At 48.3% G+C, this 15,950-nt stretch overlaps 5 protein-coding genes across 5 annotated transcripts; 1 reads left to right on the top strand and 4 right to left on the bottom strand.

Moving 5' to 3' along the window:
• Positions 1 to 2,544: 2,544 nt before the first annotated feature.
• On the bottom strand, positions 2,545 to 2,958 carry FIESC28_04970 (uncharacterized protein; the record flags this gene model as incomplete). The annotated part of the gene is made up of 1 exon (XM_031159117.1): positions 2,545 to 2,958. The coding sequence occupies one exon, from the start codon at positions 2,956 to 2,958 to the stop codon at positions 2,545 to 2,547; it is 414 nt and encodes a 137-aa protein (XP_031016882.1).
• A 567-nt stretch (positions 2,959 to 3,525) lies between these two features.
• Positions 3,526 to 4,864, bottom strand: FIESC28_04969 (uncharacterized protein; the record flags this gene model as incomplete). The annotated part of the gene is made up of 3 exons (XM_031159116.1): positions 3,526 to 4,238; positions 4,284 to 4,419; positions 4,469 to 4,864. 3 exons carry the CDS (start codon positions 4,862 to 4,864, stop codon positions 3,526 to 3,528), a joined length of 1,245 nt encoding a protein of 414 aa, XP_031016881.1.
• A 2,518-nt stretch (positions 4,865 to 7,382) lies between these two features.
• On the bottom strand, positions 7,383 to 9,031 carry FIESC28_04968 (uncharacterized protein; the record flags this gene model as incomplete). Its single annotated transcript, XM_031159115.1, has 2 exons — positions 7,383 to 8,502; positions 8,550 to 9,031. The coding sequence occupies 2 exons, from the start codon at positions 9,029 to 9,031 to the stop codon at positions 7,383 to 7,385; spliced, it is 1,602 nt and encodes a 533-aa protein (XP_031016880.1).
• A 701-nt stretch (positions 9,032 to 9,732) lies between these two features.
• Positions 9,733 to 11,163, bottom strand: FIESC28_04967 (uncharacterized protein; the record flags this gene model as incomplete). The annotated part of the gene is made up of 1 exon (XM_031159114.1): positions 9,733 to 11,163. The coding sequence occupies one exon, from the start codon at positions 11,161 to 11,163 to the stop codon at positions 9,733 to 9,735; it is 1,431 nt and encodes a 476-aa protein (XP_031016879.1).
• Positions 11,164 to 14,121: 2,958 nt separating this feature from the next.
• FIESC28_04966 (uncharacterized protein) lies at positions 14,122 to 15,561 on the top strand (the record flags this gene model as incomplete). The annotated part of the gene is made up of 5 exons (XM_031159113.1): positions 14,122 to 14,280; positions 14,340 to 14,376; positions 14,428 to 14,890; positions 14,937 to 15,067; positions 15,116 to 15,561. The coding sequence occupies 5 exons, from the start codon at positions 14,122 to 14,124 to the stop codon at positions 15,559 to 15,561; spliced, it is 1,236 nt and encodes a 411-aa protein (XP_031016878.1).
• Positions 15,562 to 15,950: the final 389 nt, after the last annotated feature.

Here is a 15,950-nt window from a genome sequence, read left to right as displayed (position 1 = left end):
GATTGTAACACATCCTTGTGGCTGAGCATCGGCTCTGGTTCCCGAGCTGTACGTATCAAATGGTCGAGGCCAGCGACAAAAACAGAATCAACCGATCACGTGTGCGCGCAGTCACAGCTTGACAGCCAAATCTCAGTCCTAGATGAGCCTCACTTTCTGCTGACCCCGATCACGTGTTCGGGGATATCGCTAAAAGAGTCCCTCTGAGTAATGAAATCACACATCCAGCCGGTCATGACATGTCCGATAAGCTTCCCCGCATGACGATTACCGGCATCTTCGCGTTGTCAAAGCCGAGATACGCACCTACTATCAAGAGCATGCGGGGGAGGCGGGCAGGTTTCATGTTTTGGCGTGTACCCCATCCTTTATTCCTCCACCCGTGCAGCCAGCTTCGGAAAAAGACCACAAGGCGTAAGGTAATTCTAAACATGGGCATTTTCCAACCGTCGATTTCCATACCTTGGCAATAATTACAGCAGGGTTGATTAAAGAGTATGCGCCTATCTTCCTAACTCCAATCAAGAGAGAGCCGTTGACTCGACAGCTCATCCACCTCACAGAAGAGCGCTACATGTAATTTCCCGCCGCTCAGATCAACACTTCACATCCTGTCGCCACTGGAGGTTGAAACGAAACCTCTTTACACCGCTCTATAGTCCTTCAAAGTTGTGAGGCATGCTATCATCCTCTTACGTGGCCATGAGGCAAATCCAATTGCATCAAAGAGATTAGGCGGTTACCTCTTTTCACAGTCAATTCTGCAGCTAGTCAAGGTACATCACTACAATATAGTCCGACTTGTGGAGCTCACTATCCGTCGAGAACACTCGGAATGCAACGCATCTGCATTTGCAGGAACTCGCAGACTGAGAGTTGAGTCTGAGAGGCCCTAGGAACATCATTGCAGTTGATTCACGAAATAATCTACCCCCACGTTATTGACAAACCCTAGCACGATATAACTGACGTCAACACACGTGAGCGCCTATTCATGTTACACGGATCTAGAAACAGACGAGAAGCGCGGTATTGCCGGACCACATCTTGTTATCTTTCCCTCATTTAGTATGATCTACAAGCTACAGTAGCAATTGTCGCCAATCAATCGACGGGGAGATAAAGCACGAGACTCAAGCAGGTACTATACCACCAGAATGGCTCTCGTATTACTACCCCAGTCCTATCTTTTCTCTGCCGCGGCAGCCGACAGGCAGAGACCGTTTTCTAGACCCCATTAGGCTCCGTTAAATTCGTTGGGCACCGTTTGAGTGGGCTCTGATGGATCCGGGGTCGTATTCAGACCTAGGCAGGTACAGCGCCAAATTTGGATCGAAGCAGGTAGGTGCCGAAGGGATGGGCGGGACGGGAGTAAGGTTGTCTTTTGCATATTGCCTCCTAATGTGATCATGGATGCCAAGATCCGTGAGTAAATGCCAAGAACTCGGCAAGGCGTCACGGGCATCGTCTTGTGGAAACGGCTCTCTACGCGCTGCACAAGCTGGCATCCTTGCGTAAGATCCTCTATTTTGTATCAATCGAGTAAACAAAGCCAGTGCTAGGGTAGTATCACAAGTCCAGCATCTTGTAGTTGGTGTCTCATAAATGTGATGGTAAATAAGGCGTCCGCAAAACCATTCCGTATAAACGCTGTTTCGAAGGGTAGACAGGATAATCACAAGTAAAAGCAAGAATAGTGAGTGAGAATGGGGAGGTATTCAGACCTTTACTGCGTTGGAGGCCATGATAGATGGCCAAGATGATATCACAACTCACAATTGCTTCGTTCTAGAACCATGGGCGACACGTACTCTTTGTACTCTTTGTTTACAAGTTGCTTTCACTCTTTACAAAAGATACCTATCGACAACAATCTCGTCGAGATCCCCACCTTGGCCTCTACTGAAGAACTACCTAGTTGAAGATATCTTACACATCAGAGACATTCTCTCTCCATGCTACGATTACGTAGCGATACAGTTGGCTTCGGATCACACTCTCAGCTGCACATAGCTCTCGGAGCTACGTAGCTGCATAAACGCTTGTGGGAACGAACTTCTTGGCGGTCTCGGCCAAGTCCAGCCTCTGCCGTAACTTACACTACACATTACGTACGAGCTATTCTCGAAAGCCCAGGGTTAGCAGCGCTTATTATTCGAGGCCAGCAGGGAATTCAGACGGAAGGTTTAAGGCAACCGCTCACTTGTGACCAGTAACGGTTCCCCAGTTGAGTATTTGCTTGCTACTGAGTCTTCTCGAAGCGGTGAAACAAGACACCAACATCAGGACATGCATAGAACATACATAACGTCCACATGGCCGATAAGCTTCCCCACAAATGACTTCCGACGTTCGCCTCGACGGTCCGAGATCCATGATCCATACATAGAACAGCGTTTTAGCTTCAATATTGCAGGATCCTATCGTGTGGTTGTCTTTATAACCGTACGCGAATGCGAAAGAGTCGATTCAGCCTAATTCAACGTCGTATTCTCAGCCTCATCCCATACCAATCATCCATCCCAAGCCCCATGCAGACGCACCTCACTTCTCCCCAGGCGTCACACTTCCCTTATCCTTCTCCCCATGTCTCTCTCCCGCCCAGAACTTCTTATCAACCTTATCACCAGGCGCTCTGTTTCCCCGATCATGCTTCTCATCAAAGTCCCGGTTGTGCTCCTCAACCTCACGCTTCTGCTCCTCCGTCAAAGTGTCCGTCTGGTTGCCGGGAATGCTCTGGTTCGACACCTTGGGCTGAGGTGGTGCATTCTCGGAAGATGCATCGAGAGGTTCGCCTCCTCCTGTTCGACCCTTTGCATCGCCTTCTGCGAGGCCGTCGACGAAGCTGCCGTTGCTGTCTTTGACTTGTTCTTTGAAGAGGGGGCGGGCTTGGGAAAAGGGACGGATGAAGCGCGGGGCGATGCGGCTTGCTGGGCGGAGAGGAGTAAGGAAGCGCATGATGAATGTTTCAGTATCCGACAATTATGTGTTCTTTTTGATGTATTCGGATAGAGTGGTGTTTTGTTTGAGTTTGTTGATAAGTCAAGCTTGAAGCTAGAGCTACGAGCTCAAGTTAAGCTCTCCTCACCACACAATCATGACGTCAAGAAAATGACATCACAATAGCACGCAACGTGTAGCCGCTTTAAGCCGAGCAAGAGAGGGAAAAGAGCGATGATCGTTGATGGTTTTAAGACAAAACGATAATTGATGACGGATTATTCGTATAGGTCGGATCGACGTCGCATTATGGTTAATTCATGAGCTCCACATGCCCCAGATTTGGGAGATCGCCAAGCGAGTGAGGCTCTTGAACTTGAGTATTACCCTGAAGCTGTCCCGATACTCGTATGCAGGATGCATCTACTCTGCGAACTTGGGCAATGGTATCGTATCAAAATGTTGTTCTTACGTCTATATGGTCTATGTTGCATGGATAAGTAATTATTTCTAGAGAGTACACCAAAACTCCAAGCCACGTTCAACTCAATACCCATGGTCGTGTCGCCACCAGCCTCAACGTTATCACAACCCTTCCCGATAACGCGATGACTCCTTCAATTGGGCCTCAACACGCGTAGGCTCATACCTTCGACCCATCTCAACCTCACTATCACTCCTATCATCAAGCAACTGCTTCCCCTTCCCTCCTCGGAATTTGTCCTTGATGAACGAGAACAAACCAGGCATATCCGATAGAGGGCCCTGCATGATCCTCCCCGGATGAACAAAATTGAACGCCACCAGAGCCAAAATCATAGGCGCAGCTTCAAGAATGTAAAAATACACCTCGTGTGTGACGAGAGGATTGTCATGACCCATACCGCCTGAGAATTCGATGAGCCGATAAATAATTCGGACAGAGATCATGGCGAGCGAAAAGTAGAGTGCGCAGAGAAGTCTGCCCCAGTCGGAAGTTACCATGGTCCTGATACCGGTTTCGCCTCGAATCTCGTGCATTTTCCGCTGAAAGCAAATGCACAGGACCACAAAAACAACGATAAAGAACTCCTGCAGTCCAATACCACCCATGTAAATATGGATAGCCTCAAGCTGCTTATCAGGCGGCGATCCAGGACCTGCCAAACTTCCCCCGATAAGCTGCACGATAAACGACACGATATCGAGTCCGACAAAGATGGCCGCTAGAGTAACGGCTGGCATGCCGAGGAGGGTGTGGGTGGGGATGAAGTAGTACACCATTCGGCCGAGTGTCATGTACGCATATGCATTAACCCCTGTTCTTGTTAGTACCTTGTCGAATAGAGGGTCGAGAGACTTACAAACTGGGGCGAGGAGGATGAAGATCTGGAATACGAGGAGAACGCCGATGCTTTGTTGATGTTTTGTGCTGATGGCTCTGAATGTAAAGGCTGTTGTTTCCCAGATTCCTGCCATGATGATAACCCAGCACCAGGCCTAGAGGATGAGTTAGCCCTGAACGTAACACTGTCAGAAGAGGACATACCTTTTTGTATCGAGCAGCCTGCCAAACATGCATCCCCGTCACCACCGCAAAAAGTACAGCGAATGCCGCAGCAGCAGAAAAGCTTGGGTAGTAATTCCAATTGGCATTGCAAGTTCCAGGTGGAAGATAACCATTTTCGTCGGGTTCATGAGTCTGGATACATGTCGGGATGACGATTTGAATTGTCTTTGCGGGTTGGGTAAAGTATTTCTCTGTTGTACCGCCGATGGTGGCGATGTTTTTGGTGGTGGTGAACCAACCCTCTGGTGCGTCTGTCTGGCGTGGTGCAAGGGTGATTTGGTGGGGGTTTGTTCCAGTTTGGGTGGGTGCTGGAGAGGCGGTTGTGAGGGAGGCGCTGAGAAGGTAGAGGAGAAGGGCTCTGATATTGGAATTCATCTTGACTGTATTTATGATAATGATAATACTATTTTTCTCCGGACATTTCTGATCTTTTATATATCCTACTTGACTTGACTCTCTTGCAATGCCTCGTTAGTCCGAATGCCAAATGCGAGATGGTCTCGCCAATGCATGCGCATTCAATTGCGAGCCACCCAATCGCATAGCACCATTCGAAACCAGCCCACTACAGCCACCACTACGGCCCATCACTACGGCCTAAGCTAAGCCCTACAGACCATACTAATTTAGGCGCAGCCAAATTGCCTTGAATGGAAGAAGAATTGTTATTAAAAGATCCTGCATATGCATACTAAACTGATAAATAAGTCGCCTGTCCCCTTGGACATCCTCGAGTGACTGTCCGTTGCCAATTAAACCTGTCAGTCTGCCTCGTCAACCGCTCCTTTCGCAACATACAACCACCGTCTGGACTCTCCATTATAAAGTCCATTGTTTTTCTTGATGATGTGTCCCACACCAATGCCTCTCTGCGCCCCCCAAAACAAAATCCTTTCACCCTCTTTGATGAGGGCGGTAACGTCTCGTCGTTAACATCGTAATCCCCCGACAGATCAATGCCATGCTCAACTTCCACAATACGTCTCGATAGACTGTATACCATCGATGTATCCCATAAAGACTCTCTTTCGCTCGAGAGTCTGCGCATGAGAGCTAACCCTTCTATCCGTAAGGGCAGGTATCGACACTTGTACACTAAATTGTGAAGCATTATATTAAACCCTGTTTCGAAGGTGAATCTTGTTGGTTTCTTTCCACTGGCCTCAAGTATTCCTGCTGTTTTGCGCGCATATGTTAACATGTCAAGAAAATCGTCCTTGTGGGCGTCATAACACATCTCGTCCTTCTTTAAACACTCTGCCACAGACATTCTCATCGAGTGGTGTCGTGCCATGAGTGCCAAGGCCGCCGAGTCCTCTCGAACAGCGGCCGGTCTCGTGCATTGTAGTTTGTCGAATGCCTTCTTCCACGAGGCTAGGCCTTGTAGAACGCTAGCTTGAGCATCAAACACCTCCTGCGGGGCGTTCTCGAAAGGTTTTTCGAGACGATACGGACTTCCTGCACGAATGACTCGGACTCCTCTGAAGCAAAGGTCATCCATTACATACTGTGCCTCCTTCGTAGTAGAGAAGATAAGATAATCGCCCTCTTTCTTCGTGCTTTTCTCTTGGGGACATCCAACACTTTCGTCCATTAAAAATGTAGGAGAGACGCTGATTTGGTGGTATGTATTGGTAAGCCGAGAGTTGTGCCCTGCCGAATTGAGTAACTGCAAGCCATGCCGAGCATGGGTAATAGCCGTTGCACGATTGCCGCGCAGGAACTCAACGCATATGAACAGTATGCATACTAGCAAGACAGTGTCTACCGATGCTGGAGGACCTTGAACGAGCAGGTGAATAGCTTTGTTGTAATGCATGATGGCGAATCTATCAACCTCGGGCTTTGAATATTCAAAGTCTTCAAAAAGCTGACTGATAGAAAGCACAGCATGTCGCACCGCAGGTTCAGCATGTGTCATCCGCGCTACAAAGTACGTCCAGAATGATCCACCAAACGGCCCGGATAGGGCTGGCGCAACTACATGATGGAAGAAGCTCAAACTGCGTACTTCACGCGCATTTGTAACAGGTATGAATCGGGGTTGAGGCGCTCGTAGAAGTTGATCCCAAGATATAGATCCAGCAGGAGGAGGACTATAACCGTCGCAGACACGCCCCGTCGTCGTGCATCGTTTGCACTTGGGCCAAGTTTCGTCGCATTTTATTTTTCGGGACCTATGTACCGACCGATTAGTGATCACGATAAACGAAGAAGAAAAGAAAGTGTAACCAACTTGCATGTCTTGCAGCCCGTTTTTACTCTTTGGGTTCCTTCTCGAGGCATGATTTGTTTGTTGGTTTGGGATATGGATAAGGTTTTCCGAGGATTTTGAGGGTATCGTTTTCCGAGTATCGAGTGAAAGTTAAAGAGGATTCGGGTAGCGGGGGCACGAGGAGTCTCTGGTCAGCCAAGGCCTTGTCGTCTAGTGGAGAGATTGTCAGGGATTTAATGCATTGTCGTGAATTGCAAGTCGCTTAGCTTTGCTTGAGTCAAAGCACATTGCGGTACCGTACTGATGTTGAAGAGTCAACAGCAAAAATAGCAGAGCAATGTGCACCGACTCTCTACAGCGTATTGTCTCTATTAATTTAGTAACCGCACCTTCTTAACAAATTCTTTGCTCCGCAATCCAGACTTCTAAAAACGGGAAGGAATGACCACATCAGGACGTGGCGTTGCACTACTCAATCCTTAGGTGGAACTTCAACAAGTTCCCCGGGATTTGACCTGTCAAGAACCGTGAACCGCAACTCCACATCCCCTTTCAAACCGTTCAAGTCTCCTAGCAAGGATGCTCACACCGGCCAACTATACTAGTATTCAGCCTTATTATCGAATCGCTTTCCTCATTTGGTATGGATGCCTTGCCATTTATTACAAAGGTTCCTGACTATTCACAGGCTAATGAACTATACATGTTCCCATGCCCTGACAAGTAGCCCTTCCTGTGATCCTCTACCGCTTCCTCGCCCGGTCTTGGAATTCGATCTTCTATCGCCCAGGCAACTCTTTCCGCACCAATCTGTGCTCCTCCGAGGTTAGGCGCTGCAGGACCAAGACGTAGGGCTGCCAGTCTACCCATCATGAACAGCGGAACCTCATCATTCCACATGAGATCGTTGTTGATACAAGGGAAACCCCCTCTGCCCTCGATGGGATGCTTCTCCAGAATGGTCTGCAGATAAGGCAGAGACGAAAAGTCGGTTTGGATACCCGTTGCAAAGTACATGTAGTCCATGGCTGGCATCTCAACAGGTGGATTCGTCTGAACTGTCCATGTTCCGGTTTCTGCATCGAATGACGCATCGACGAGATTCGTTTCAGTGAAGAGCTCGAGTTTCTTTGTCGCAAGATGCTTCTTGAGACGCTTGTGGAACACAGGAGTGATACTTCCTCCCCCTCTAGCCTCCTTGATCATTTCGATGCGCTCATCATCGGAGTCAGCATAGTAAAACTGTGCTTGCTTCGCGTTTTTGAACTTGCCCATCCATTCGAGCGAGACGTCAAAATGCTTGATGCGAAGCGGTCCACGCATGACGTGCCAGACTTTTGTTACACCTTTGCGAATGGCTAGATCCGTCAACTGTGCCGACGTAAGACCGCCGCCCACGACGAGAATATTTGTCTGTCGACGCGCAGCGATTCTTTGCTTGACTAAGGGGTCTGGGAATTCTGTGATGTGCATGCTGTGACATGTCTGAGGGAGCTCAGTGTCTGGCATTGAGGGAATGTGTGGGATCTTGGCCACATTGGCAGGACCGACGGCCAACACGACTGTGCGAGCATAGCGACGGACTTTGTTGGATGTTACAGTGAAGAGTTTCTCTCCATCAAGAGAGATCCCTTTGACCTCACTGTAGTCGAGATGCTCCAGGGCTTCTTTGCGGATGATGTCTGGGCCAAGTCTATACCGAGCAGCCACCTTTTCGCAGTGATCACAGAAGAGAGCTGTAGAGGGGTTGTAATAGTCGTTGCGTTCTCTCACGTTGATATCAACACGAGCTTCCTGCCTGTATCAGGTTAGTTTGGTTCTATGATTCGTGTCGTGGTAACTCACCTTCGTCCACAAGCCTTCTGAGTACTCTTCTTCCTTCCGTGCTTACTAACTTCTTTACCCACACAGTTCCGAATCTCGATGAGCTCATTCTCCCTCTCATTCGCATACGCATGAGCAAGAAGTGCATCCCGATCAAGTGGATCAACATGCCACAGCATAGGACTTCTAAGATGGGAGATGTCATACATCTTGAAGAGTCTGTTCCAGCGACCCATCCACGTATCACTGTCAGCGTCCAGCACGAGCATCTTGTACTGTGGTTTTGCTTGTGTCTTGGGAGCTGTGATCTTGCCACTTCGGACATGCTTCAAGGGCATCTTGTTGCCGTACTTTGAGATCCAGTGGAAACGACGGTGTTCTTCGTCTGTGAAGAGTGCTGCGGGTGTGTGTTCGTGAAGACGAGCTGAGATGGCGAGACCACATGGGCCTGCGCCGATGATGAGCACATCATAGATCTCTTCTTCTGTTTTGATTGGGTCCATGGTGATGATACTTGGCAGGAGATTAGGGAGCAGAGAACGAAAGCAGAGGTCAAAGAGCAGAGCAGAATCGGGCGACGCTGGGTTATAAAGCATGCCCGAAGCCCATCTCATGAAGCAACTTTCCCCGCGAGAACCCTTTTGGCCATTTGAGATCATTCTGTCATTATGGCTTCAATTGAGCTTTGTCGTTGGTGACTATCGCCATACCCTGATGGACATCTCATCATGAGGACATCAAGGTGTCAGGAACTCAGGGTCCACTCCATCATGAGACCTCCAAAGTACATCTACTGATAAGATACTCATGATAAGTGAACAGATAGGGAAACTAGACGCTTACGACGCTTTAACACCAAGAATGTTTGCCCAGACTACTTGGCATTGAGGTAAGCTTGGCAGGTAGAACTCGAGATAAGGACAATTGAAGAGAAGACCAAATATAAAGGGCAATAGAATCGAATTAATTTAGAATGGAACTCAAGAATTTCTATCGTCTGCGCTATCTTTAAGCAATTTATTTACAACTGAATGAATTTTACGTGGGTGCGACGCTGAAGCCATTCAGACAACCCACTTGGCAGTCCAGCCACCTAAACCATGCAACCTATGAACAGCCTATGACAGCTTATGAACAACCTATGACATAACCAACCAAGATACGATCAGCATTTTTCGTCTATAATACGCGCTCCTCCCCATCACTAGTGATTCCACTCTGAATCCGTTGCATGTCCCAACGGTCCCGAAGCTGCGTAATCCGTTGTGACAAACGCTCGATCCACCTCACCCAAACCTTCAGCGCAATACTGTAACGTCTCAGCAATGTCGTGCGATCTATTCAATGGAGTCTTTTCATCGAGCAAAACATCGAATTCGACCCAGACACCATCGCCTGCGTGGTATGCTGTTACGTTCTTGAACCCTGTTACAACAGGCGCGAAACGGTATGCGAGATAGATGAGTTTCTTGAGGGTGTGGTCGTCGGCTGCTTCACCCGAGAGGCGTACAACGTTCTCGAAACAGGTATGACCCCAGTCGTAAATGATGAAGATAGACAAAAGACCGGCGCCGACGGGATCCAACCACCAAACATTGGCGCGGTATCCGATGAAGGGGAAGAGCAGTGACAGAGTGTTGAAGATAACGTCGGTTTTGCAATCCTGCACAAGCGCTTGCACCTGACTGGATTGGATAGGTCGACATCCAAGGCCAATAGCCCCCTTGAGGATAATCGTCGCCAGCAACGAAGCGATAGCAGCCCAACTGAGAATCTCGGCTTCAGCATGTGGAGGCATCAGACGGGAGAGAGACTCTTGGAGGATCTGCAGGAAAGAAATGACCATGATGATGGAGAATACCAGGATACCCAATGGTTCGAGACGTCTTTTACCAACGGGAAATCGACGCTGCATCGCTTGCAACCTCCAAAGGACGAGTCGACTTGTTGACCATACGATGAGTGTGCAGAGAAGGTCCAGCGCCGAGTCGACGAGCGATGCGACAAGGGAGAGAGACCCTGTGGTGAATACGGCGAAGGCTTTACCAGCCAGAAGAAGAATGTTGGCTATCACATTAATGTTGATGGCGAGATTGGCCCTCTTGGCTGCCTTTCGTCTCTTTTCCTTCTCCTCGTCAGGCAACAACTCTCCGATATTACCCTCCACACGCTGAATTCCACCACAGCGCTCCTGATCACCGTCGTGGTCAGGATCCGGATTCATCGACTCGAGAACATCGTCGGCAATGGCCATAACAACCGCGTCGACCTCCAACCAATCGTTCAACCGTTCATTTTGTTGTTCATAGAATTGGCGGAGCTTCTTGTTCTTCATCTGTTTGAGTTCCTCGTCCGACTTTCGATACTTTTCCAGACCCGATCGATCGATACCGTGCATGAGGGCGCGTTTGATCTCGCCACGACGAGCGTCTTCAAGAGCTGTTCTAGCAGCGTCCTGAAACTTCATAATCCGAGGTTTCGGTCGCGAATCCTTGTTTCCGATGCCGTAATCATAGTATCGACCGTTTTCGAGATCGCGAGGACCATCTTCATATTGAGGGCGTGCATCTTCACCGATGTGAGAGCCACGATGCCGAGCACCTTGATCAGCATTCCATTGTCGTCTACCAACCATCGTAACGAATAATAAGAGATGTGAGAATGATGGAAAAGAAGTTTGGTCCGAACAAAGAAGGTGTAAGCTCTTGTTTATTCCCGTCTTGCAACCCTGTAACCAATATGACGTCGGTGACGTAAATCCGGGGTTGACAGCGCAGATGCAACACGCGACAGGGTCAGGAACGAGCAGATCTCCACTGAATCGGAGAAATTATCAAGGAAATAGTGGCATTCCCTACTATTTTTATTTCCTATGTCTTGTTTTCTTTTTCCTGCGTCGAGTTGAACACGTAAGTGTGCTCGTGCCGAAAGCCGATATACCCAAAATCTCGTCGTCATGGGTCAGCCTGCTACGACATGATGAAGCTCAAGCGCGATCGGAGAAGGGCGGGAAGTTAATTCGTTTATTAATCGCGGTGGTTCTTGCATGATTTAGACCACTCTTGGAGTAGAAAGGTGCCTTTGTAAGGAACGATTCTTGGCCTGGTCATTGTCGCGTCGTGAAGTGTGAGGAAGGTACGAGACACGTGAGTGCTCGGTTGTCAGGTCAGTGACTGCCGCATCATCAATTCTGTAATACGATGCTTCAAAATAGTTTCAATGCTTACACTTTTCATCTTCTGCCCTTTTTATGCTATTTCTTATGGATACTCTACGCGATGAATCATGAAAACGCGCCGTGATCTGTTCCTGTGAAATGCGCTTTTGTTACCCTACACCACTGCAAGATCAATCTGCGGCGTTAGTGTGTGATCTCAGCGGCTCCAGACTTGGCAACAATCGTTTTCATTCAAGACGCACAACTGCCTTCTACTGCAGTCTCCGATGCTTGGATGGATGACCATGCTATGGAAAGACGGACAATAAACACTACGGCGAGTCAAGTCTTCGGTCTCGAGCTGTTGTGTCTCACTCTCAGTGGTTAGTGGCTGTTCACGGCCGTCTCACAGACTTATCATTGACCAATGCTTGCAGCATGATACAGACTCCTTACATTCGAGCCAAGAGTACTATCGCCAAGAGTACTATCCTTTTACCCGAACAAATTATTACAGTCGAGATATCCAAGAGCAAAAGACATCTGTGCAACAATGCAACCTCGCCCATGTTGTTGCTGCCCAAGACCCTCGAACTGCCGAGCCCCTTGGCTGCAGACGTTGGCCAACCCTAGAATTGATCTGCAAGCCACTGTCTCGATAGAGTCGGCAATTCGCCAACCCCTTCAACCACCACGCTCAGCCGACCGTCCCTGAATCGCCATACCAAGAGCAAAAAGAGAAGATGGCTCGAAGGCGCTTGTACTGCGTAATCTGGGAATCGAACCCAGGGCTCCCCGATGGCAACGGAGAATTTTACCACTAAACCAATTACGCGGTTGTTTGATGGAGATTCATGATCTCAGAAGCGTACAAGAATGCTATGGTGGAGCGATCGATTGTCCCACTGACCCGCAAGTGGACTTCAACGGGACCTCAACGCGGTGGACCCTGATCGTGTGAGGCATCGGGTATCAGCCGTCAAGAGCAATGACACGATTTGGTCACTTTTCAGTTCATGCATGTTGGAATCACCTTGTAGGATACTGATCTTCTTTATGACAGGGCTTAGAGGATTCCCTCTGATACCCCCACTTGACCGAAATCAATATCCATGAGAAACTCAGGAGAATTCTCGGTGGCGGCCGAGTCAGAACCTTGAATATATGGTAACGTCGCATCAGCCTCGAAAATCATTACGAACAGGAGCAAGGCCAGGGTTGCGGCAGCAGCAGGCAACGCCTTCCAAGGTGCCATCCGCAGTGACACAGACCAGAAAAAATGACTCCAGAACCAACAAACGAAATGGTTTGACCAATCTGGAAGTCCGGAAGCTTAGGCAAAGGTGCCGATCATCATACCTTGGCGGCTTGGCCTCCCAGACCGTTGTTCTCCAGCGAACCTTATTTATGAGACCCCTGCTTGAGTCTTCAGCAGCTGAACTGTGAGTATAATGATAAGGGCAGATCCCTTCCAGAAATAACGAAGGAACAGGCTTGGTTGTTTCACTACATATCGCGCTCAGGTCACAAGCAGGCCGCTCGTTTGTACATGACTCGAATTCGCAGTAAGCCCTGCTTAGCCTTTGTGGCGTAGCACTTTACCGTTAGCGCCGGTATTGACGATTCTGACATTACTCGACCGCTACTGTGTACGTAATTCTGTTGGACGACACTACCCACGATCTCTTTACCCTTTTGTCTCTAGATGCATGCCAAGTTTTCATGGAGTGTCACTGCAATGTCGATACTTTGATTGAATCGTATTCGATGTTGATGGCATATGGATTCATGGCATATGGATTCATGGCATATGGATTCATGGCATATGGATTTCTATCAACCAGATGTTCAATCAAGAGCAATACGAGCTCATGCCAACAAAACCTTTCCTATATGTATATCATTCACCACAAGGAAACCCCATCTTCAGAACCATTCGCCGAAGACATGTTACCCATCACGACACACGAAATGATGTGCGCAGGGCCTTTGTCATGCATCCAATGAAAGTCTAGCTCCGTCATCCTGGTACCTGGCACTCATTCTATATCCAGGGTTCCCCAGGCGCGGACTCTTGGATCTTCATCTGAATTCAACATCGTCTCGCTTTAGTGCGCCTCGCTATCACTCAGCTTGATTCAGTGCGACGGCAGTTCCTCTTCTGACCCCTGTCTCCTTGTCTAACTACGAAAATCATCGCAGATCTTCCCTTGCTCGATATTACACTCTAGTCCCTTCTGCCTTATGGGAAATGCATATAGATATGAGGCCCCTCTCGAGTGGGCCTCTCTTATTTCCCGTTACTACACGCTGGATTACATGTGAAGACGGAAATACCGAGTATTACATCTTTCAGTACGAAGCATCTTGGTTTCACTGTCAGAGTGGTGCCGACCTTCTTTCTTTCCTTTATACTATTATCAAGTTTGATTTACAATGACTGCCGAAAAGACCTTTTCACCCGACGCTGGTGTTATGAGCGCTATGCTCATCACCTTTACTGTCGCTACCATTCTTCTCATCTGCCGTCTGGTATCTCGAAAGATCACACATGTAGCCTTATGGTGGGATGACTATTTCTGTATAGTGTCATGGGTGAGTTACTGTCACTTTATCACTCGTTTTTATCAATATCTTACTGACTGTTCTTCAAGCTCGCCGCTGCTCTGTACTTTAGTTTTGCCATCTACTGTAAGTCTGCAAGTCTCTTACATAAATATCAATATACTAACCACTACACAGGGGCTGTTGTCATGGGCTTGGGGCATGTAAAGGCAGATGTCCCCGAACCACCCGAAAAGGTCGAAGAGTACGCTCGTTTTGGTCTTTTCATGGCCGAGTTCCTCTACGCCATGTCCCTCGGCTTTTCCAAACTTGCCATTCTTGGTTTCTACTGGCGCCTATTCGGTAGTGTTGCCAAAATCAGAATCGGAATCTACATTCTTCAAGCCAGCACAGTCATCTGGCTTACTATTCGAACCTTTATGACCATCTTTCATTGCGTTCCCGTCGAAGCATACTGGAACCATAACATCAAGGATGCTGTATGCGAAGTCGACCCAGCCAAATTTATGTTTGGTACAACTTTGGTTCATTTGATGCTTGAAGTTGCTGTGCTGTCGCTGCCTGTATTCCAGGTTAAGACTTTGAAGTTGAGAACGGGTCAGAAGGTTGCTGTTGTTGCTATGTTTATGTTTGGTATCTTGTGAGTTACCCTTACCTGATTGTTGTCTTGTTGCTGATTGTCGTAGTGTCTGTATTGCTTCAATCATTGTCCTCTACGAAGCTTTCACTCTGGACCCCACCACAACCGAGATGGCAAGGGATATTCGAGGAGTCATCATCTGGGCAGGTACTGAATCTTACCTAGCCATCATCTCTTGTAAGTCATCACTGCCAACATGTCATTGTCAATGGCTAACATCCTCAGCCTGCCTACCCATCATCAGACCCATCTTCCGCAAGATGCTGTCCGGCACAACACTCACCTCCAAGTCCAACTCATCCGGTCCCAACCCCATCAGTGGCTTGACAAGCAGCAAGGGCATCAAACTTTCAAACATCAACCGCGCAAAAGAGGTTGACGACAACAGTTCGCAGCGGGAACTGGCCGACATTGAAGATGGATCATCCGGCGATCCCGACTTTCACTCTTATCCTCAAAACAATACCACCATCATCGCTACGGATGATCGACCAGGCAGTAACCCTAGCAATGCCAACCCATATGCCATTCAGGTCAAGAATGAGACTAGAGTTTATTATGAGTCCAACTGGAAGCAGGAGAGGGATGGAAATCGTGGTGATGAGGCTGGTGATGCAGCTTTGCGTACGGGTGCCCATTTTACTGTTACGTCTGATGGACCACGCTATTGATGGGTCAACTTTCGCTTTTCTTGGTCATAGATATCCTTTAATGTCAATTATTCTTCACTTCGTTGATCATTGGTGTGGCATGAGCGCATCAGAGTTTTGGTGCTTCAAGGGTGTGACTTGAGGGAAACCATGACTTCAATCGTCTCGAGCGTGACGCGACCGCCTGGATCCGTCGGCACGGGCGCAAATGTCCATGATCGCAGTGACAATTGGACCTCCAAGTGATTCAAACGAGGTTCTCTCTCTCTCACACACACACACGAAAAGGTCACATCGGTAATGGTAACGCTGAATGATCATTCTTGTATTCTATCTAAACAATAACCTCCAAACCCAATCATCGCTCATCACAAAGGATATCAATACGTTCCAACGCCATTTACTCTAAC

The sequence above is a fragment of the Fusarium coffeatum genome, assembly GCF_003316985.1.
Source record: "Fusarium coffeatum strain FIESC_28 chromosome Unknown BRIP53273_contig_107, whole genome shotgun sequence".
Lineage (NCBI taxonomy): Eukaryota > Fungi > Ascomycota > Sordariomycetes > Hypocreales > Nectriaceae > Fusarium > Fusarium coffeatum.
This window is presented reverse-complemented; position numbering and strand designations above follow the sequence as displayed.